The 24,312-nt window shown below is 37.8% G+C and overlaps 1 protein-coding gene across 8 annotated transcripts in view; it reads right to left on the bottom strand.

Annotated features, from left to right (window-relative positions):
- Alh (Alhambra) overlaps positions 1-24,312 on the bottom strand; it is a 279,926-nt gene that overhangs the window by 232,844 nt on the left and 22,770 nt on the right. For 7 of the 8 annotated variants that reach the window (XM_067758789.1, XM_067758763.1, XM_067758770.1 and 4 more), the window contains exons 2-5: positions 5,989-6,568; positions 5,715-5,911; positions 206-1,335; positions 59-146 (exon numbers count right to left, since the gene is read on the bottom strand). In XM_067758789.1, the coding sequence (XP_067614890.1) occupies positions 59-146; positions 206-1,335; positions 5,715-5,911; positions 5,989-6,343 (1,770 nt within the window). In that variant the 5' untranslated portion in view covers positions 6,344-6,568. Of the gene's footprint in view, positions 1-58; positions 147-205; positions 1,336-5,714; positions 5,912-5,988; positions 6,569-6,695; positions 6,984-24,312 lie in introns of those variants that run through there. The other variant, XM_067758786.1, reaches the window with a different exon arrangement.

Raw genomic sequence — 24,312 nt, forward strand, 5'->3', positions numbered from 1 at the left:
AAGATTTTATTTTGAAATGCTACAACTCCTTTCTACTTATTAAATTTTTCGCACTTACCTTCTTTGCACTCTTTTCAATTTCCTTTTCAAAATCTGTTAGTGGTGTAAGAGTCACAGTGACATCTTTTATGATATCTCTAAATGGGCTGAAAGAGCAAACAAAAAATATTAAAAAACTCTTTAAAATAAATGCAACTCTAAATACCTATTTATTTCATCCATCAAGCTGCTATTCGATTTGGAATCAGCTTTACGTTTCTTTGCTATGGAACTGCTTGAGATTTTGCCACCAGGAGGACCACTTCCAGCATTTCCGCCCATACCACCTAAACCAACTGTAGAGCTTTCCATATATGCTCCACCAAAACTGTTGTTACCAATAACGCTAGCATGTGTATCCACGTTGTTTGAAATGTCGCTACCACCAAATCCACTGCTGCTAACTGTGCCTGCACCAGCACTTATCAATTTAGATGCATCTTTGCCGCTATAATTTCCACTGTTAGAATTACCTCCACCACCCATGGATAAGATTGATGATGAAGTTGTTAGATTTTGTGCTGAGATGCTACTACTGTGGCTATGAGCATCATGCATTGCATTGCTCATGTTGAGAGCTGATGATGGTCCAGAGCTTGTAGTGGATGTCCCACCAGCGCTCATGGCGCTATTGCTGGAGAAATCTTTATTTTTTGATGATTTGGAAGATTTATCACGCGCTTCACGTGATAATGATGATGACGATGAGCCATCTTTCTCTTTATCCTTACTTGAATTTGATATTTTACTTAAATTTTTACTATGTTTATCTTTATCCTTATAACTATTACTTGAACTACTTGAAGATCCCTTCATATTAGTAGTTGAAATGGCATTTACGCTGCCACTCATTGTATTACTATTTCCAAGTGTAGAGCTGCTAGCAGATAAATTACCACTACTATTATTACTACTTGAACCGACACTTCCGCTGCCGACACCACCACCACCACCGCCGGCACCTAAGCCTATATTGCCAGATGCACTGCTTGAGTTCGAGAGATTATTCCCATGTAAACTGCTGGAGAAACCGCTTGATGTTACGGTCGACCCAACAATGTTAGCTAACGATGAGGAGGAGTTTGATTGTTTTGATGCAGTGGAAGATTTCCGCTGTTTGGTTGTAGCAGCAGCATTCATATTGGTTGTGATCTTGATGCTAGTCGCCGAGGTAGAGGAAGCAGTTGCATTCATGCCGGCCTCGAGTTCCTTTTCAGGTGACAAACTCGAATCAGATGAAGTATCATGTGTAATGGGTTTATAGGGTGGGATAGTTTTGACATTGCCACCTTTTTTCTGTAAATGATAGAAAAGATAATTTATTATTTGTATACTTTGAAACTTTTTTTAGCAACGCACAGTAGATGAGTCCCATCCCCTCAAACATTCTCGGAGCGCTCAAAATTTAGAAATCCGATAAGAGCCCGATATATGTGAAAAATATTAGTCTAAAAAATATTTTCGTATAAGAGTCTTTTATGACTCCGATATGATGAAAACTATGAGCTATATGCCAAGAGTATTCCGCAAAGAAACCAAATTTGGAACAAAACGTTCATATTTTATTTTGATAAAATTTTCTTTCATTTTAAATTTGAATAAAATCATTGTTATAACGTGTCGCTGCTCCTGATTTAAGTTGCATGGACGTTTCTCTCAAATTATCTCCATGGGCATTTTAACAATGGCTGACGTCAGTATACCCTACTTTTATGGGTTTTGTCCAAAATTTCTGTTTCCAAACCAAAAATAAGAATATACTTCCGCATTTTAATGTCATGCGCTCAAAATCCTCCCTGATCTGGGCTAACCCTAATCCCTAATATAAAGCACGTAAATGACTCCGAAATGAGTCAAACAAGAAGCAAAGTATGAGCTGTTTATGAGCGTAATGTGGGTCTGGTTGGACTCCAATTTAGGCTCACATAATGTACAAGGCTCATATCGGACGACCATTGCAAGATGGGAAATGCACAAATTTCGGGCTCTTAAATGAGCTCATAATGAGTGTAAACGTTCCGATTTAGGTGTCTTTTATGACTCTTTTTTTAACTCCGAATATTTGATGGGATACTTTTGAAGGAACTTAGGTGTAACTAATTTGTTTGCATATTCAATGTATGCGGAAGATCGAGATGCAGAGAGGGAGGTATAAGAAGGGTGAGTAGGAGAATGAGAAGTGGGGGTAAAAGAAGAAAGAATGAGGTAAAGGTAAAGAAACCCGAAGAGAGGGGAGAGAGGAGTTGAAGTGGAAGAGTGAGCTATGAAACTCTTTGAAATTATTTTAAAATTTAGTTGGTTTTTAGTGAAGAACCCTTTTTAACCGGTAGCTGAGAACTCTCCTAATTTTTTTTTTTTTATGAAGGTGGCACGCATTGTCCCCAACGTTTCCCAAGGCAGTTGGTTCCATTTACCGGAACGACTGGGGATTTTTTCCGACCAAGGACTGTCATTTCAGTGTAAACACTTCTACAACAACAACAACTGTCCCAGTGGATCGTAAAGTGACAGATTGTATTTGATATGAAGGAAGTTGACAGTTATGGGAAGTAAAAAGAGAGGACGAGACAAAGGGATTGTCTCCCAGTGGGTTAGGGTTAGAATATTCCCGCGGTAGGTGTGCCTGTCGTAAGAGGCGACTAAAATACCAAATAGATTGAAGGGGTTGTATAGGTCGCATGTGGTCTAACAAATCGTTTCCGAGATGGTCGGATCTGCATCCGGCAAAGGACCATCAACATCGATAACACTACCCAAGTCCTTCGGGGAGTGTCCTTATCGATACAACAACAACAACAAAGGGATAGAGTGAGAAGTGGCAAAAAGTAATGAGAAAAGTTGTTGGCAGAGAAAGTAAAAGAGGAAGACGGAGGAACGGGCTGTTTTAGCCGGAAAAGGACTCTCCGACGGTTGTTTGACATATCTAACCTTCTTGTCTGTATATTTTGGTAGTTGTTGTTGTATTAACGACAAAGACACTCTCCGAAAGCTTTGGGGAGTGTTGTCGATGTTTATGGTCCTTTTTTGGATATAGAGACGGTACGTTCCGGTAAGAAAGCACCATTATGAAACTAGCCCGACCATCTCGGGAACGACTAATATGTATATTTTGGTCGACTTGTTTTACCGCGGGAATATTTCAAGCACGCTGGGACGCGTTTCCAAATGGTGGTGTCCAATCCCCAATTCTGTGGCTGTTCGATAATGGCAACAGGTCGAAACGTTTATTAGCTATGTCCCTTATCGCAATTTGCCCCTTATACGAACTAAGTCCATGATCACAATATTTCCGACCTGAACAACTGAAATCACAATAACATATCCCCGTCGATTACTATGCTACCGAGTTTCAGCTACCTTAAATCTTGAACATTGTAACACATGTAACCGCGACTGCTACCAAATAATAGCGACGCAGTGCTGTCTTTACTTCTCCTTCTCTCTTACAAGAGACTTTGTTGCGGCCGCAGCCAAGGCATTTGACTTATGGGTCATGTGTTATGGGCTCCTCATTTAAGAGAAAAGCTGCAAGAAGTTACATAGAACTGCCACGAGAAATGTTCAAGTTTAAAGAGTACAATGAAATGTCTAATCTAAGCAAGAAGCTTTTCCATTTTCAAATTGTTGCAGTGTCCGCGTATTAAATTAAAGAAACGCTGTCCTTATTCGCTAAGCACATGATACATTCTCTATATTGATTAACCAGGCTGGTATTCTAAATCGATATGTCCTCTATATACAGTGGCAGATTTGAATATTTGCCGCCCCTACGCAATACATAACTTGCCGCCGTTATTTTCACAATAACAATATTTAACACAATTATTGTGACTTTCATTGATTTATAATTTTTTCCATACCTCATTTACATTTCTTTGTGTCTAGATTTTTCAGTTGCGAATTCGCAAATGACATCATCACAATCGATAGATAAAGACAATTCTAAATCTATCGCCAACAACGCAAGAGAATTCAGTTTGTCTGCGCCCAATGAAGATCTGAGGTATTTTTTCACGCGTTTTAAAACAAAACGATCTATCTGCGCTAAAATTTGCAATAGGAATTGAAACAAACATTCGTAACGCAACGTCAACATTAGGGTAAGAGAAATGCAAATTATCCTGTATCAGCATTTTCAACAGTTCCAGCGGAGAATAATTTGAAATGTTTTTTGTTTGATGCAGTATGCCTTGAAAAAGAGCATTTCACTTCCCAAATTTTCCTCCAGATCTTGGGTGTAGTAGTTGCTCAATATGGTGAATTTCTTACGTAATTCTTCGTTGCTTGGATATTTCATATCAGTGATAAGAGAAAATTTATCGCGCGAGACAAACAGAAGACTACATACTGCCTATTATTCGACGGACGACCAGAATTGACCTTCAGATTTTATGCATTATAATATACTTGTGAGGAAAAGGAGGGCTTGAGCTCAAGATTTACATCGAATGCACGCTCGGGTCGGCTGTTTCTTTAAGCCACGCACAGGCGCGCTCCTGGGTTTCTAAGGCGCGTGATTAGAAGTTGTATGCAAATTTTTACGACTGCTATGCGGAAAAATAATTTACAGCTTCATTCTAATTTCGAAATGCATAAAAAAGAACGAATTATTTATTATAATATACAGACAAAAATACTATTTTAACAAAAAAGGTTCCTGCACTTTGCTTTGTTCCAATTAATGTTTGACTTGCCTATTCCGTCATATATTTCGCGATGTAGATTGATATGCAAACTCTTGCGGTTAGAAGGACAATTTCTGGACTATTGTTCCTGCATGGCCTACTCAATGGGAATATTGATTGCCCTCCTTTGCTAGAACTCATAAAGTTTTATGTTCCATGTAGGTCTTTACGTCGCTCTGATCTCTTTCATATTGAATAATGTAGGCGTAATTATGATCAGTATGAGCCAATAACTCGAAAGCTAACTGACTTTAACTCCATTTACTATAATAATATTCATATGCTTGTTTAAAGTTTTTTTTTGTAATTGTAAGTCAAGTTTTACTGTACTGTTATTATTGTTATCTAGACTGTAAGGTTTTGTAATACCATAGGCTAAATATAAATAAAATCCGAATGCAATTTTTTTGTCAAAAATCAATCGACTAGAATTTTGCCGCCTCTCAATTGTGCCGCCCTAGGCTCTAGCCTATGTTGCCTATATAGTAAATCCGCCACTGTCTATATAGCATTACGATCCTCAGAGAGGGCCGTAACTTTAATTTTACGAAAAATCGGTGGCATGTTAGAAATCCCTTTTAAACTTTCCTTAACATGTTATTCATAAAATCAACCTATACTTCTTTCCACCAAAACTGCAAACCATAGCTGAAAATCAAATCAAAATTAAACTTTTATGAAGTTTCTTCATTGTTACATCAGTCGGATCACAGTTTTATAAACCCATGCCACAAGTAGTCAGATCTCTCTGTTATTTTTTGCTTGGCTCTATGATCCATAGTTAAAATCCAGTTTCACCTAGGTATCTAGAGTTACCGGCCTTTCACACTGAGAAACCAAATTTTAGATTGGCCATTGATGGATTTACAATGAAAAGAGAGATTTTCAGTTATCCATTTAGTCAAGCCCGCATTGTATATTGCGCTGATTACGAATATTTCCTGCCATGCTCCACCGTGCGTTAACAAATAAAAAAAGTCCAAAACTCACCAATTTTCCATAGTGATGTTGACAATATCCACAATATTTAACATTATCCAAATAATTGCCAGCCTCCTCGCACAATAATCCCAAGCTTTGTGCGCATGTTACATGAAATTGTTGTTTACAGTTGGATTTATTACATTGCATACAAGCGCCAACAGTAGCGCGATTCGGTTTGCCTGCCTCCTGGCATATATAACAAGCTGTAGAAAGTGAGAAACGGTGAAAATTATTACAGAAATTAACAAAAATCTGAATTTCAATTGAAATCTATACTGACTTTTAGCATAACGCTCCTGTGGTATTAACTGTAAAATGATCGGTTCCATTGTGGTAACATTACCGAAACGTACTTCCGGTATATAGAGTGCGCACACCACATGTGCCCATCCTTGATTATCAGTTTTTTTAAGTGCTCCATCACGGGAGGGACATAATTCACAACGTACACGCGCTGCACGTTCTTGACTTTCGCATTTGCGACAGTACCAGGGTCCGGTTGGGACAGTTACAATACCATAACAAGCTTGATGCACGGCCACAGTACAATTTTGACCATCACAATAGACAAGCGGATTTTCGGGCCATCCACGCTCATCCGAACAAACACAACATCCGCCGACCATCTCCTTCATACTGGTTAGTTAACGCTTTAGGGAAGTGTTCACCCGTACCTCGCCGCAACCACCAATGATTTAAAAATCAATTATTGGAGGTTAACCTGCGCACCTCATAACCGTCGATTTTTTGTAAAATTTTAAAGTTGATAATTTTATATGTTGAATTTTGAAGATTTGGTTTTTCTTATTCTAACCACATCTGCCGTTATACTCAACCGCACATCTGGACATCATTTTAATCTAAAAGAAAAAAATTAAAACGAAATTAGTTTTAATAAATATTCGAAATTTTTATTTAGTTATTAGCCCTCAAAAATCTAGTTATTCGTCCTTAAAAATGCATTGCTTAGGAACTCTTCATAAATACCTTCATTAGTTGAACATATTATTAGGTTGTCGGAGTGGAGTAGATTCCGATCAGCTCATAAACTGACAATTCCAGTTTTGCGTCATAAAACCAATCCACATACTAAATTTCATTAGCTTAACGATATTTGTTTATGAATTATCTCACTTTTTCCATTTTTTTAAATTTTCGACATCAAAAAAGTGGGCGTGGTTATGGTCCGATTTCCCTCATTATCAATACCAATCTATTCTGGATCCAGATAAACCCGTATACCGAATTTGGTGGAGATATCTCAATATTTGCTCAAGTTATCGTGTTAACGGATGCACAGACGGGCGGACGGAATGTAAGGCGCGATAAACTCCGAAGAGATTTTAGGCCGAGCTTCTCTTCCAATTTCCGTCGTGCTCCTTTTAATTTTTCCTACAAATTGGCGGGACAGTACCTATTTGTTTTATGCCAACTCCGAACGGCATCTGAAAGGCAGATGAGTTTTCACTGAGTTTTTCATGCCGGAAATACACTCGGAGTGCTTGCCAAACACTGTCGAGGGGCGACCTGGCTTAGAAAAATTTTCTTCTAATTGAAAAACTTTGTTTCTAAAATTTTGATGTTGCTTTGTCCGTGCGAGAACCCAGGATCTTCGGTGTGGTAGGCGGACCACGCTACCATCACACCACGACGGCCGGCCATGGCTTAATCAATTTTTTTTTCGATATTGATGATTTTGATATATGGAAGTCTATATCTATCTCGATTCCCTTATATCTGTACGACCAATAGCGTTGCCAAATGTCCCGTATTGGCCGGGACATCCCATATTTTTTACAAATTTTAAAGTGTCCCGCTGGGAAATGCTATGCCCCGGCATTTTCACAATATCAAAATTAATAAATTATAATCTGCTACGAAACATGACCATATTTGCGGCTTCGATTGTATTCAGGTCAATAGCATATTGCATGCAACTCTGTAAAGAAAAATTTATCCCTACTGTGGTTTTGAATATTGTCAATGTTTGACATTTCGCACACCTAAATATTCATTTTGCATGGGGAAGTGTTGTGTTTTAAAATAACGTTTGAAAAATTAATCCATAGAATATTGAATTCGCATTAATCACAGTAAACGTATTAATTGTTAGCCTGTTTCATAAAAATATTTTTTATAAATAAACGAGTTTAAAAAGTTTAATTCTATCTAAAAATTATTTCGCCGAATGAGCAACCCATACAAATATATAGCTGTTTCTTATTTTTCAAATGTCCCGGGAAATTTTTAAAAATCTCGGGAATTTGGCTCAAATTTGAGGTTTGTCCCGGGAACCCGAAATAAAAATCTGGCAACCCTAACGACCAACCGTTATGTTACCAAAGTTAATATACTCTGTGTGCAAAGCACGCTGAGTATAAAAATAAAAGAAAAAGTCTTTTTCTGGGATCAGGAATATAAAGATAAAGAGAAAGTGAACGAGAAATAGAAAGAGAAAGAGGGGAAACGGAAAGAGAAGGGAAAATAGAATGATAAATGTAAAGGCAAAGATAATGATAAAGATACAGATAAAGATAAAGACAAAGATAGAGATAACAAGTAATGAAGGCTAAGTTCGGGAGTAACTGAACATTACATACTCAGCTGAAAGCTTTGGAGACAAAATTTCGCCTATTTTAAACCGTTTTATTTAGCTTGATTTGACAGGCTGGCTGGCCGGCACGAATTTTGTAATTGAAATTTAAGTAACTTCCCGATTAGCTACAAGTTTGAAACTTGGAATATAGGTCAGAACCCGATGACAATGCAATAATAAGAAAAAACTCCGATAGGTGGCGCATGGATCGAAATATTTCAAAAAATCGAATTTGTGGTCCGATTTGGTTCATATAATACATACAAGAATCGAAGGCGCTATGAAAAAATCGCCGCTAGGTGGAGCAAGGATCGGGATATTCAAAAAAATTATTTGTGGTCCGATTTGGCTCATATTTGGAACACATAATACATACATGAATAGAAAGCGACCTTTGAAGAAAAATCGCCGCTAGGTGGCGCAAGTATTGAGATATTAAAAAAAATCGAAATGTGTGGTCCGATTTGGCTCATATTTGAAACACATAATATATACATACATGAATAGAAAGCGACATATGAAAGAATTGCCGCTAGATGGCGCAAGGATCGAGATATTCAAAAAAATCATATTTGTGGTCCGATTTGGTTCATATTTGCAACCCATAATACATACATAAATAGAAAGCGACATATGAAAGAAAAATCCCGCTAGGTGTGGCAAGGATCGATATATTAAAAATACTCGTATTTGTGATCCGATTTGGTCAAACCTTCTGTGCCTTAATGCTCGAAAATCATATGTTCTTCCAATCTATAAGGATAAGATCCAGTTTTCTGATATCCCACACCTTTATATCGGATCTGCAAGAATTCAGTTAGTCGATAAAGTACGAAATCTAGGCTTTGTAATCAACTCTAAGTTGTCCTGCGAAGACCACGTCAATCAAGTTGTGGGTAAAATCTATTATACATTGCGGTGCCTTAGGGTGTCATCAATTTTCGTACCTTCTGATAAAAAGAAAAAGCTTATTCTGTGTCTTATTGTACCTTACATAACCCACTTTGAGGTCGTTTATAGCAATTTAGATGCTGTCTCCCTTCATAAACTCAGTGTTGCTTTCAACCACGCTACTAGATATGTACACGGTTTAAAGAAATTTTCTCACTTATCTACGTTGAGAAACTCAATTCTTGGATGTGACCTAATAAATTTTATCAAAGCGCGTAATTGCATTTTTATGTTTAAATTGCTAGTTTACAAAAAGCCGGGTTATTTGTACGATAAGCTTACGTTTTCCAAAAGCACACGCTCCTCTAATTTTATTCTTCCAAAGTTTAATTATTTAACCTCTTCCAGGCTTTTCTTTGTTAACGGCGTTAGGCTATGGAACTCCATTCCACAGTCTTTAAGGAACTCAATGAGAGAAAATAATTTTAAAAATCTTATATTTGACTATTTTAGTGATCAAACTGCATAACACGGTTTTTATAAATTTGTGTATCTTATATTTTTAATTTTTATATAAGTATTTTCATATACATAAGTTTTATGTTTGTATTGCGCAATAAAGGATTTTAATCTTGGTGGGCTAATGTATTAAAACTAACACAGTTTTTATAAATTTGTCTATTTCATATTTTTAATTTTTATATAAGTATTTTTATATACATACATAAGTTTTATGTTTGTATTGCGCAATAAAAGATTTTAATCTTTTATGTGCTAATGTATTAAAACTAATAACTAATAAATGATGATGATAAAAAAAATGATGATGATTTGGCTCATATTTAGAAGAAATATTACATACAGTTCGGTAGAAGTGACATCAAAATATTTTGGAGTTGGAGGAGGGACAAGCATACGTGCCTCAGTCGAGTAAAGTCTTTGGAAGAATTATGTATTGCGGACTTAGATTGTAACAAATTGTCAGGAAAGAGTCCTTGTAATAATGAGTCACTAAATGAACCGTGGTGTGATGGCAGCGTGCTCCGCCTACCACACCGTATGCCCTGGGTTCACACCCCGGGCAAAGCAACATCAAAATTTTAGAAATAAGATTTTTCAATTAGAAGAAAATTTTTCTAAGCGGGGTCGCCCCTCGGCAGTGTTTGGCAAGCGCTCCTGGTGTATTTCTGCCATGAAAAGCTCTCAGTGAAAACTCATCTGCCTTGCAGATGCCGTTCGGAGTCGGCATAAAACATGTAGGTCCCGTCCGGCCGATTTGTAGGGAAAATCAATAGGAGCACGACGCAAATTCGAAGAGAAGCTCGGCCTTAGATCTCTTCGGAGGTTATCGCGCCTTACATTTATTTTTTTTTTTAAATGAACTAAATAGAATGAAAAATAATAGACAATTATAAAGACTAAAAACTTAAAAATAAACGGTTTTATTGAAAACAATACTTACATGAAGTAATAATAATATTAAAAGCTAGAAAATAATTAGGTAGGTCCTAGGTACTAGTCATCACACTCCTCATCAATCTAGAGCGTTGATCAGACAATTAAATAAAAGCGTGGGACGCTTTAAATTTCTATTGATAGTCTATAATATAAAAATAAACCGGGTTTTCCTTCCTGACGCTATAACTTAAGAACACACGAACCGATTTCCACGGTTTTGCATTGGTTGGAAAGGTCTCAGGCTCCGTGAGGTTTATAGCAAAGAAAATTCAGGATCGGCGCACAGGGTCTCGTGGACCCGGGTACCCCTAGAATGTGTTTATTGAATATGGATATCAAATGAAAGCTGTTGATGAGTGCTTCAGTAGAGGATAATTTTCATACCCCTGGATGACTAGGGTCTCGAGATATAGGCCAAAACGTGGACCCGGGTACCCCTGGAATGTGTTTGTAAAATATGGATACCAAATGAAAGCTGTTGGTGAGTGCTTTAGTAGAGGATAATTTTCATACCCCTGGGTGACTAGGGTCTCGAGATATAGGCCAAAACGTGAACCCGGATACACCTAGAAGTTGTTTTTACATTATGGGTATCAAATTGAAGTTGTTGCTGTATACTTTAGTACAGAGTAAGTTTTACACCGCTGGGTGACTAGGGTCTCGAGATATAGGCCAAAACATGGACCCGGATACACCTAGAATATGTTTTTACATTATGGGTATCAAATTGAAGCTGTTAATGTGTGCTTTAGTACAGAGTAAGTTTTACACCGCGAGGTGACTAGGGTCTCGAGATATAGGCCAAAACATGGACCCGGATACACCTAGAATATGTTTTTACATTATGGGTATCAAATTGAAGCTGGTGATGTGTGCTTTAGTACAGAGTAAGTTTTACACCGCTGGGTGACTAGGGTCTCGAGATATAGCCAAAAGGTGGACCCGGATACACCTAGAATGTTTTTACATTATGAATATCAAATGAAAGCTGTTGCTGAGAGCTGTAAAGTAATTTTCATTGTGATATTCTATTTAGTCGCATCAACCTGGCAAAACTGCGAAGCCGAAATAAAGACATGAATTAATAATACCCACATACCTATTTACATACATACGTCCTATTCCATTTGCCTGAAATTTGGTATGTATATAAATTTGCCTATACTAGTATTTACCATGCTTTTTTCCGGGAAGTAGACCAGAGACGGACTGGGACTGAGACTCGGAATGGGACTGGAACAAAATACATACCACCCTCTGGGACTGGCAATAAGATATGAAGAAGAATGAGAAAAACTTGAGAGAAGAGAAAAGAGAGGAGACTGAGAAAGAGATAGAATGAGACGAAGATATAGATGAAGCGAAAAATACAGAGGGAGGAGTGAATTCAAAGATTAGGGAGAAGTGTAGAGGGGCGAGGGCAAAGTTAGACGGAACAAGTAAGGAAGGTTAAGTTCGGGTGTAACCGAACACTACATACTCAGTTGAGAGCTATGGCGACAACATAAGGGAAAATAACCATGTAGGAAAATGGACCGAGGTAAACCCTGGAATGTGTTTGTATGACATGTGTATCAAATGAAATACATTAAAGAGTATTTTATGAGGGAGTGGGCCATAGTTCTATAGGTGGACGCCATTTAGGGATATCGCCATAAAGGTGGATCAGGGTTGACTCTAGAATTTGTTTGCAGGATATGGGTATCAAAAGAAAGGTGTTAATGAGTATTTTAAAAGGGAGTTATCCTTAGTTCCATAGGTGGACGCCGTTTAGAGATATCGCCATAAAGGTGGACCAGGGGTGACCCTAGAATTTGTTTGTACAATATGGGTATCAAAAGAAAGGTATTAATGAGGGTTTTAAAAGGGAGTGGTGGTAGTTATATAGGTGGTCGCCTTTTCGAGATATTGCCATAAAGGTGGACCAGGAGTGACTCTAGAATGCGTTTGTACAATATGGGTATCAAACGAAAGGTGTTAATGAGTATTTTAAAAGGGAGTGGGCCTTAGTTCTATAGGTGATCGCTTTTTCGAGATATCGCCATAAAGGTGGACCAGGGATGACTCTAGAATATGTTTGTACGATATGGGTATCAAATGAAAGGTGTTAATGAGTATTTTAAAAGGGCGTGGGGCTTAGTTCTATAGGTGGACGCCTTTTCGAGATATCGCCATAAAGGTGAACCAGGGGTGACTCTAGAATGTGTTTATACGATATTGGTATCAAATTAAAGGTATTAATGAGAGTTTTAAAAGGGAGTGGTGGTAGTTGTATATGTGAAGGCGTTTTCCAGATATTGACCAAAATGTGGACCAGGGTGACCCAGAACATCATCTGTTGCATACCGCTAATTTATTTATATATGTAATACCTGCCAAGATTTCAAGGGTTTTTTATTTCGCTCTGCAGAACTTTTTCATTTTCTTCTACTTAATATGGTAGGTGTGACACCCGTTTTACAAAGTTTTTTCTAAAGTTATATTTCGCGTCAATAAACCAATCCAATTACCATGTTTCATCCCTTTTTTCGTATTTGGTATAGAATTATGGTATTTTTTTCATTTTTCGTAATTTTCGATATCGAAAAAGTGGGCGTGGTCATAGTCGGATTTCATTCATTTTTTATACCAAGATAAAGTGAGAGATATGGCGATTTTTGCTCAAGTTATCGTGGTAACGCCCATGCGGAAGGACAGACGGACGACTGTGTATAAAAACTGGGCGTGGCTTCAACCGATTTCGCCCATTTTCACAGAAAACAGTAAGCGTCATAAAATCTATGCCCCTACCAAATTTCAAAAGGATTGGTAAATTTTTGTTCGACTTATGGCATTAAAAGTATCCTAGACAAATTAAATGAAAGGGGCGGAGCCACGCCCATTTTGAAATTTTCTTTTATTTTTGTATTTTGTTGCACCATATCATTACTGGAGTTGAATTTGACATAATTTACTTATATACTGTAAAGATATTAAATTTTTTGTTAAAATTTTACTTTAAAAAAAATTTTTTTTAAAGTGGGCGTGGTCCTTCCCCGATTTTGCTAATTTTTATTAAGGGTACATATAGTAATAGGAGTAACGTTCCTGCCAAATTTCATCGTGATATCTTCAACGACTGCCAAATTACAGCTTGCAAAATTTTCAAATTACCTTCTTTTAAAAGTGGGTGGTGCCACGCCCATTGTCCAAAATTTTACCAATTTTCTATTCTGCGTCATAAGGTCAACCCACCTACCAAGTTTCATAGCTTTATCCGTCTTTGGTAATGAATTATCGCACTTTTTCGGTTTTTCGAAATTTTCGATATCGAAAAAGTGGGCGTGGTTATAGTCCGATATCGTTCATTTTAAATAGCGATCTGAGATGAGTGCTCAGGAACCTACATACCAAAACTCATCAAGATACGTCAAAATTTACTCAACTTATCGTGTTAACGGACGGACGGACGGACATGGCTCAATCACATTTTTTTCGATCCTGATGATTTTGATATATGGAAGTCTATATCTATCTCGATTCCTTTATACCTGTACAACCAACCGTTATCCAATCAAACTTAATATACTCTGTGAGCTCTGCTCAACTGAGTATAAAAAGCTTATTAAAATGTATGCAGATAGACCAAATTTAGGGGAGAACAACGTCTGCCGGGTCTGCTAGTCATATATAAGACTAAATGAACCTTAACAAGGTTATGGTTAGGTACGCCTCATATTTTTAGAAATTTCACGCTACCAAAGCTTTTATTTAATTGTCTGATCAACGCTCTAGATTGATGAGGAGTTGATGACTAGTACCTTGGACCTACCTAATTATTTTCTAGCTTTTAGTATTATTATTACTTCATGTAAGTATTGTTTTCAATAAAACCGTTTAACTTAAAATTTTTTTTTTAATACCAAGATAAAGTGGGTTCAGATAAGTACGTGAACTAAGCTTAGTAAAGATATATCGATTTTTGCTCAAGTTATCGTGTTAACGGCCGAGCGGAAGGACAGACGGTCGACTGTGTATAAAAACTGGGCGTGGCTTCAACTGAGTTCGCCCATTTTCACAGAAAACAGTTATCGAAGCTATGCCCTTACCAAATTCACAAGGATTGGTAAATTTTTGTTCGACTTATGGCATTAAAAGTATTATAGACAAATTAAATGAAAAAGTGCGGAGCCACGCCCATTTTGAAATTTTTATTTTTTTTATTTTGCTGCTCCATATCATTACTGGAGTGGAATGTTGACATAATTTACTTATATACTGTATAGATATTCAATTTTTTGTTAAAATTTTACTTATAAATTTTTTTTTTAAGTGGGCGGGGTCGTCATCCGACTTTGCTAATTTTTATTTAGAACACATATAGTAATAGGAGTAACGTTCCTGCTACATTTCATCATGATATCTTCAGCGACTGCGAAATTACAGCTTGCAAAACTTTTAAATTACCTTCTTTTAAAAGTGGGCGGTGCCATGCCCATTGTCAAAATTTTACTAATTTTCTATTCTTCTTCATAAGGTCAACCCACCTACCAAATTTCATCGCTTTATCCGTCTTTGGTAATGAATTATCGCACTTTTTCGGTTTTTCGAAATTTTCGATATCGAAAAAGTGGGCGTGGTTATGGACCGATTTCGTTCATTTTAAATGGCGATGTGAGATGAGTGCCCAGGAACTTACATACCAAATTTCATTAAGATACCTCGAAATTTACTAAAGTTATCGTGTTTAAAGACAGACGGACGGACGGACGAACGGACATGGCTAAATTAATTTCTTTTCTCTTCTTTCTTTTTTAGACAGAAGTCTATATCTATCTCGATTAGTTTATGCCGTTACGGGGTACCGTCATGGGAACATAATTAATATACTCTGTGAGCTCTGCTCAGCTGAGTATAAAAATAAAGATAAAACAAAGGATAAGGTAAAAGACAAAAATACACATAAAGATAAAGATAACAATAAAGATAAAAACACAAAGATAGAGATAAAGATGCATATCAAAAAGATAAAGATAAGGATAAAGATATAGATAGAAATATATATAAAAAAGATAACTACAGAGATAAAAATAAGAATAAAGAGAAGGAAAGTACGTCAGTCATTATATCCTAGCGATATCTGACTCCAACAGGGAGCATCGATGGAGGTCAATTCTGCCTAAACATCTTTCTTCCAGCTCCGTGGAGGCGCCCCCTTCCTCCGCTACAATATTCGGTTAACTATAGGAATTCTTTCTAAATCTGAGCGTCTTATTTTATTCACATAAGCTGCGAAACTTTTGGGCTCTATTCTTCCTTTCAACTTTATTGACATCACGGAATGGACCATAAATATTCATGAGAAGTTTTCTCTGGAATACTCCAAATCTTCTTACAGGACAGGTACGATGACAAACTTTATGAAGCGTGGTTTTTGTTCGCGGAAAGGAGATTTTACTTTTTAGTTTCCTACTCAATGTAAAAGTTACACATTGGTGTATCGGGTTCCTCATCTCAGCCGCTTTTTTAGAAATGGTGAAAAGTGTTCGCTCCAATAACTTAATCTCGCTCTGTGTGTCGGTTACCAGGTTGTCATTATCATTTCTAGAGGAAATTACCCCGGTTTGCTACCTTCCCTCATCCGGCACATTAGATATTCGACCTCACTCGTTGCTTCACTCGTGTGCAGTTTACGTGGCGCGACGTTCTGATTGTAACAGTTTTCTGATGTTCGATGAAAACGCTGCGGTGGGTAGTGAGTGAAAGATGTGATCTCTTTACACGGCTAAATCGCTAGATCGCAGATTACTCTCAGAGAGCAGGTGAACCGCTTCTCGTCGGGAAACATTCTTTGTGTCACTGTTAGCACTTTCTTCGCTGCATTAAGGCATGTGTGTACAATAGCCTAAGTTCCTATTTGGACATCTAGAGCGCACACTTGCATAATTTTCAAGCGCTTCGTATTGGTGAGTTCTCCCGATTGGCGCCATATTAAACTCGTCGTTTAAATGTGTAAGTGGCAATTAAGAAGTTAAATTAGAGTGCAAATATGAGAGCAAACGGTTTCCACAATACAAAAAATAGTAAATCACGTTTGTGGTTGTATTTTATTAGCAGGTTTAGTGCAAAATAGGTACATAAACAATCTCATTATAAGTGTTTGCTTATTTATTTCATTCACCCAATTTAACATAATAAAAAATGCAAAAAATGCACTCGTACTCCAGTGCAGGGGGCGAGTTGTGCATTGGCGGGCAGCGAAGGCAACGAAGGGGATACGATAAGCAATATCAATGTCAAGGTGATTCGGCACAACAACAAGCGTTAAAGTAGCATAACAACAAGTTTTCCATTGTCGAGATCAAAACCAACCATACAAAAATTTATATTTCGTTACAAAAAAAAATGGTTTCATCTCCATCATCACATAAAATTAAAGAATTGGATATGAAAATTCAAGTTCGGGTGAAACTGGATGTCATATATCTACCTAGTTATGAGTTCTAGAGAAAACTCAGTCATCGCAATTAAAAACAAACCATGCAAGACTTACTTACTTTTTCCTAGCAGTTTTTGACCCAGCAACTTCATATAAGTAATAGTGCATGATTTTGGTACGTCTAGAAGGAACTTTACGTGTCAATTGCCCACCTAGTCCAAGGTAGCATTTATTGGCATAAGTGATTCTTCGATGAATTTCAAAGCTAATGTTGTTGTTTATGTCAATGCTGGTTCCCAAATAAATGTGTTTTAGTACTTCGAAATGATGGCTGCCAACAGTGGCTTGGTTTCCAAAGCGGAAATACGCTGATGGTATCAATCGGCATTAAGCGCTTAAGAACTGCAGCATGTATTAGTTTCTCCAGCATTTGGCTAAAGAAATCGCACAATCCTATCTGAACTAGTATTGTGCTCAACGTAATTTTACACAGCCATACCAGTTTTGCGAGAAAACCAAATTCAGATATAGCGGCTTATAGACAGCTCCTTTCCGGTATTTGACGCATAGTAAAAATCTGGTCGATTGTATATTCACCAGGCCTGAAGCCGCACTGATAAGGCCAAATCAGCCTATTCACGGTGGACTTTCGCACAAAACGCTTTAGAGGATCTCCTTTTTGTGGTCTGGGCAAACAACACTCAGATTCAAATCGTCTGGCAAAGGACCATCAGCATCGATAGCACTCCCCAAAACCTTCGGGGAGTGACTTTATCGTTAATACAACAACACGAAGGAAACTGCTCCAGAAATCGCCGCGGAATAGAAGGATGGTATAAACATGAAAAGCAAGTTCTTTGCGGTACATCGTCTGTTGAGGGAAAATATTTTGATGGCCCATGGCTAAAAAGAAACCCGCTTCTTACCCCAAAAAGGAGTAAATTCCGAAACATTTCTGAAATGCTTCCAACATAGTCGAGATGCCGATATGTTTCAGAGATAGTCCCTAAATTATCCAAAGATGGTAATGAAATGATCCCAAGATTCCCGAACCATCCAAAAAAGATCCCATAAATAGCTCCTAAAACCCAAAAATAGTCTTCGATGTGAGCCGTAAAACAATCCCATTATTAGAACAAAACAATCCAAGAGTAAATCTGAAAGGTTCCAGTGATAGTCCAGGTAATAAACAGAAACATTCTCAAACTGATGTCATCTCCACATTCGAACTGATCCCGAAATAATCTGAAGATAGTACCGAAAGTTCTAAAATGTTTCCAACATATGTAGAATCTTTATGGAGACAGGCTTCAAATTATTCAGATGGTTTTGAAATGATCCCGACAATCACCAAATGGCCCAAAAATAGTATCCCGAAAATAGTTCCAAAAAGGGTGCTGGAAATATTCTGTGCATGTTCACGATCTTCACACTAAAACCTGACTATGTGTCATCTGTTCTATTTCAATTGAGCCTCTGACGAAGCCCTTTACGTTGCAGTTGTCATAAGTGGAAAGTGCCTTCCAATAATTAGGTCATTGATGGATCGGGAGCTTCAGGATATTCATAACATTGAAAGGAGGGGACTGTAGGCTAATGATGGGTATTTTGACTGGGCACTGCCTTTGGCGTCACATCCTCTTAAATGAGGTGTTGTTAGTATAAAAGATTTAAGAAGTGCAGGTTGGAGGAAGAAACGATCCAGCACATTTTGTACTCGTGCCCTGCCCTCGCAAGGCTAAAACTACAGCTATTAGGTCCTGTTTTTTATTATTATTATACAGGAGTTGAGTGATAGATCACTGAACTACATTATTTAGGAGCACTAGTGACTATGGCCTTCGGCTCGCTTGACAATTCTTACGTTTCTGTTATAGTGGTTTCAATTTACATTTTCTGTACTTAAGACCTCGAAGCAAATTCCAAGGGCGCACCGCCTGCGATTTGCTCCGAGCTCATGTGGTAGACTTAAATCTATGTATATTAATTTGATTAAATTTGTCGATATTAAATATTTTATGATCTTCTCAGTATTCTGATTTTCAAGTATTAAGCATCTGATGGTGTGAGGCTTCCAAATATATTTGTTCTGATTTCGGTGAAGTGATGGCATTCGTCAAGCAGGTGGGTTACGGAGAGTTGGTTCAGGCAGCAGTACGGACACGGTGGTCGTTTGTCCCCTTTAAGTATGTGGCTGTGTGCTCGATGCGTAAGCGAGTTAACATTTTTAGATTGCTACAGGTTGTATAAAACTTGCTATAATGATGTTGCAGGTTTACTGACAGTTGAGAGCTTACCTTCCTTGGAGTGTGTGAATGCCGGGCGAATCATATCGTCTTTAAAGATCCATTCGGTTGTACAAAGTTGTTCATTTGTTGCAAGTTTCGCTCTCTGGTCCGCCGCTTCGTTGCTTTGATTGCTACGTGACCGGGGATCCACATGATTCTAGTCGATCCTTTGCACTCTCTAGCAATTTCCACCGAAGTTCGTTGAGTAAGTGGTTTTTTACTTTCACATTGGTAAGCGAGTTGACTATGGCGAGGCTATCGGTACATACGGCAGATTTACCGGTGGTTATGTGTGTATACTCCACTGCCTTTAAAATTGCAACTAAAAAAAAATTGCAACTGCTTCTGCTGTATATGTCGAGCAAAAGGGAAAAATACTGTCCACGCTGATGGTGGAAGAGTTAGAGTCTACAACTGCGTACGCTATTTGGGATTTGGTTTTGGACGCGTCTGTGTTGAGGATTTCCCAGCTTTTTTTTTTGTAAGTTTGTTGCGGTCTTGTTGAAATGCTTTTGGTATACCTCTGGACTTTTTACGTTTCTGCGATATTTTGTTAAGTTCGACCAGATGTAGCTTTCCAGAGATTGCTAGGGTGCAGGGCTTTTGACATCCAAATTTTTTTTTTTTTTAACGAACTAAATAAGTCCTTTTTTTACTTTTTCAATCAGGTTTGGTGCATCATCATAGAATTTTATACGACATTGAATATAAACATTTATAAAAAGCACTTGCGTTTAGGGATTATCCGCTTTCACCACAAAAAATGCCGGTATAAACAAAAATCAAATCAAACATCATACATTCATACCTATTTTATCTTATTGTTTTGATTTTGTTGATTCATTTACGAGTATTTTTGGCTTTCAAAAAATTCTAATGCATGAAGTTTTGTTAAGTTCATTCACCTTCCATTCTTTTATACATTCGTGCATACATACATACATGGTCTTTCACTAATTCACATTTATCTAATGTTTTAAGTTACTAAGAGAATGTGTGTTGTTGTTTTATTATACCCAGCTGTACTTGTACACAGGGTATTATAACTTTGATTGGATAATGGTTGGTTGTACAGGTATAAAGGAATCGAGATAGATATAGACTTCCATATATTAAAATCATCAGTATCGAAAAAAAATTTGATTGAGCCATGTCCGTCCGTTCGTCCGTCCGTCCGTCCGTCTGTCCGTTAACACGATAACTTGAGTAGATATTGAGACAATTTCACAAAACTTGGTACACGAGCTTATCTGGACCCAGAATAGATTGGTATTGAAAATGAGCGAAATTGGATGATAACCACGCCCACTTTTTATATACATATATAACATTTTGGAAAACACCAAAAACCTGATTATTTAGTAAATAATACACTTAGAATGTTGAAATTTGACGTGTGGACTGATATTGAGACTCTTGATAAAAATTTTAAAATGGGCGTAGCACCGCCCACTTGTGATAAAATCAATTTTACAAATATTATTAATCATAAATCAAAAATCGTTAAACCTATCGTAACAAAATTCGGCAGAGAGGTTGCCTTTACTATATGGAATGCTTTGAAGAAAAATTTACGAAATCGGTTAAGGACCACGCCCACTTTTATAGAAAAGATTTTTAAAAGGGTCGTGGACGAATAAAATAACCTATATCTTCGCAAAAAAAGAGCTTTATATCAATGGTATTTCATTTCCCAAATGGATTTATAACAATAAATAGGAAAAACTCAAAATTAAAAAAAAAATGGGCGTGGCACCGCCCCTTTTATGACTAAGCAATTCGGGAGTCATAACTCGAAGAAAAATTAATTAATAAAATTGCGTACACAAATTTTCGCTATAACAGGAAATATTTCTAAAAAAAAATGGAGGAGAACGGTTAAAGACCACGCCCACTTTTATATAAAAGATTTTTAAAAGGATCGCAGTCGAAAATAATAAGCTATATAAAAAGCGAAAAAGAGCTTTGTGTCAAAAGAATTTTACTTTTTAAATTGAATTATAACATTAAATTAGAAAACACTAAAATTTTTGAAAATGGGTGTGGCACCGCTCCTTTTTTGTCAATTTTCCATGTTTCGGGAGCCATAACTCGAAGAAAAATTTACATAAAAATAAAAAAAATAAAAATTTATAAAAATAAAAATTTAAGGCGCGATAACCTCAACCTCCGAAGAGATCTAAGGCCGAGCTTCTCTTCCAATTTGCGTCGTGCTCCTCTTGATTTTCCCTACAAATTGGCCGGACAGGACCTACATGTTTTATGCCGACTCCGAACGGCATCTGCAAGACAGATGAGTTTTCACTGAGAGCTTTTCAGAAATACACTCGGAGCGCTTGCCAAACACTGCCGAGGGGCGACCCCGCTTAGAAAATTTATCTTCTAATTGGAAAACCTTATTTCTAAAATTTTGATGTTGCTTTAGGTTGGAAAGGACGCGTTTCCAATCCTCCAGTGCTCCCAGCATAAGGCAATAAAATGTTGAAACATACATATATTTCATATATGACGCTGTCGGAATGCATGAAGATTCCGATCAGCACAGCTCAAAATGTAGTGGGAGGTTGAAAAGGACGTGTTTCGAATCCCCCCTGTTCCAACTTTTGTTTGGCCTTATTTTATTTTATTCTGAGTGGTATCTCAAAGTGACGAGCAATATTTATTAGAAGGTTGGAAATAAAGTGTGTACAATACTGTCGCGAATCACGCTAAAACGACGTTGTGTACCATCAACGCAGCAACTGTCGGTCTGAGACTGCGATTTCGAGGTTTTGAGCGATCCATTTTTGCTTAATCATTCGGTAGTTTACGGCGTGGCTGGTTTTGCATTCACCATCATGTGTCCGTACAAGAAAAATCAAAAATAAGGACAATTAAAACTTGTTTACCTTAGCGGTTATAAGACCAAACCACGCTTTTGAATATGAATTAGTGATCGTACGGAATTCGTAGGTAAATAATAGAAAAAAAAGAACAGAACTAAAATGGAAACGAATCAAAAATCTGGAAATTATAGTACAAAAAAGTTTTGGCTAATTCTATGTCCCCCAAAACGGAAGCTGGTATCTATGGGCCGAACTAATTTACAGGCAGAATACCATGGAACAGAAGTTTGCGGTAGAGAACGTGGGTGAATGCATTGGAGACCTAAATTGTCAAGGTTTTGTTAGGATGGGTTCCAGGCCATCAGGGACGTGAAGTTAATGTACAGGCAGATTAGTTAGCCCAGCAGGGTGCTATTCTATGGGGCCATTCTATGCCCCAGAGCCCTTGGGACGCACAAAAGCATACTCTGTTGTAACCATAAGTAACTCAGAAACAAAGCAGTTTAGACTAATGGACTGGATTGTATGTCCAGGCCAAAGACATTCCAAATCGTTTATACTACCAGCTAAACTCATTAATCTAAGCAGAGGAGCTACGGACTGTCAATGGGTTATCTACGATATTCACGTGGACCTTAGTCCCCTCGTGATAGGGAGTAAACAGCCTAAAAAAGATACTTAAGTAACTTTTACCTATACTAGAAATGACAATGCCAGTATGACGAGCCTGCTCACCTTGCTTAGAACACGAATAATGGAACCAATGTACTCAATATCATTGATCTAGGAGTATACGTACATAAAAGACCACGTATGATACAAAAACAATGCAGAAATATTCCAGTTATACAATCCCGAAATTATCCGGATATACTAGTTGCGATGTAGCTCCAAAATTATCCGGAAAGCAATCCCGAAAGGATACGGAGAAAGTTCCCAAACCGGATATTTTAATATGATCGCGAAAAAGTCCTGAAATGTCCGTGACAACATTTACGAAATAGTCCAGATATAATAGGCAAAACTATCCTTAAATGATGAGCTGAAAGTCACAAAAATAGTTCCGAATGGTGAATAAATTCACATATCTCCTCGAGTTCTACTTGGTAACCCTCAAGGTGTGCAAAAGTTACGGAGCAAATACCTCCAATATTGCTAAATAGCGTGGGAAATGACGAACGTGATACCCAGCGGGGATTAAAAGATTGCCGTGATTGGCATGCCTGTCGTTAGAGGTGACTAAAATCCACCGACCCAAATTTTCGAGAGGGAAAAGAAAAGGCGTACTGGAGTCATATCCTTCGGGGAATGTTTTCTGCGATTTAATCAACAACAACAGCACCAACGAACCTGAAAACGGAACAAATGTTCCTTCACCCGTAGGTAGGAATATTCCCACTAAAAAATAAAGCGCAAAGAAACGACGGGCTACCAGACTGTGCTAGCATGGAAGCGAATAGTTGGTAAAGAGAAGCAATCAGCTCTAAAACAAAAACGTTCAGATTCCAGATTTTAGCTAAAGTATATTCTGTCCCATCCTCAAAAAGGCACCACGGTACATAAAAACCTTTAAAAAATCGGAAAAAGGAAATCGAGTTTTCCGACTGCTGTTAAATCAACTCTGGGGTTGTCTCTGCTGCGCTCTGCCTTCTGATACGAAGTGTCTTCAGAGGATTCCTTTCATTGTAAGACGATGATATCATAATTTTCCTTAATGAGCACATTCACCAGACATACCCAAAGGGTTTGGGGAGTATTATCGATGTTGATAGCGCCATTAAGGTACTAGCCCGACCATCGCGGTAACAATTAATATGACCACATTAAACCGGGATTCAAGGGGTTGTGTAGCGCAATATATAGCTTCGCCAACCCAATTGTCAACCTCACCTTCGAGCGGCAAATCCCGTTTCACTAACAGACGAGGCTCTGGCGACCCCAAGCTCCTCATGGAACTTGGGGGTGGGGAGGGAGGGATGGCCTGAAGGTTTAATGTGGCCATATAAATCGTTCCCGAGATGGTCGGGTCAGCACCTTAATGGTGCTGTGTTACCGGAGCGTATCGGATCTGTATCCGACAAAGGACCATCACATCGATAACACTCCCCAAAGCCTTCGGGGAGTAACC

The sequence above is a fragment of the Eurosta solidaginis genome, chromosome 1 (genome assembly GCF_040869045.1).
Source record: "Eurosta solidaginis isolate ZX-2024a chromosome 1, ASM4086904v1, whole genome shotgun sequence".
NCBI classification, from domain to species: Eukaryota; Metazoa; Arthropoda; class Insecta; order Diptera; family Tephritidae; genus Eurosta; species Eurosta solidaginis.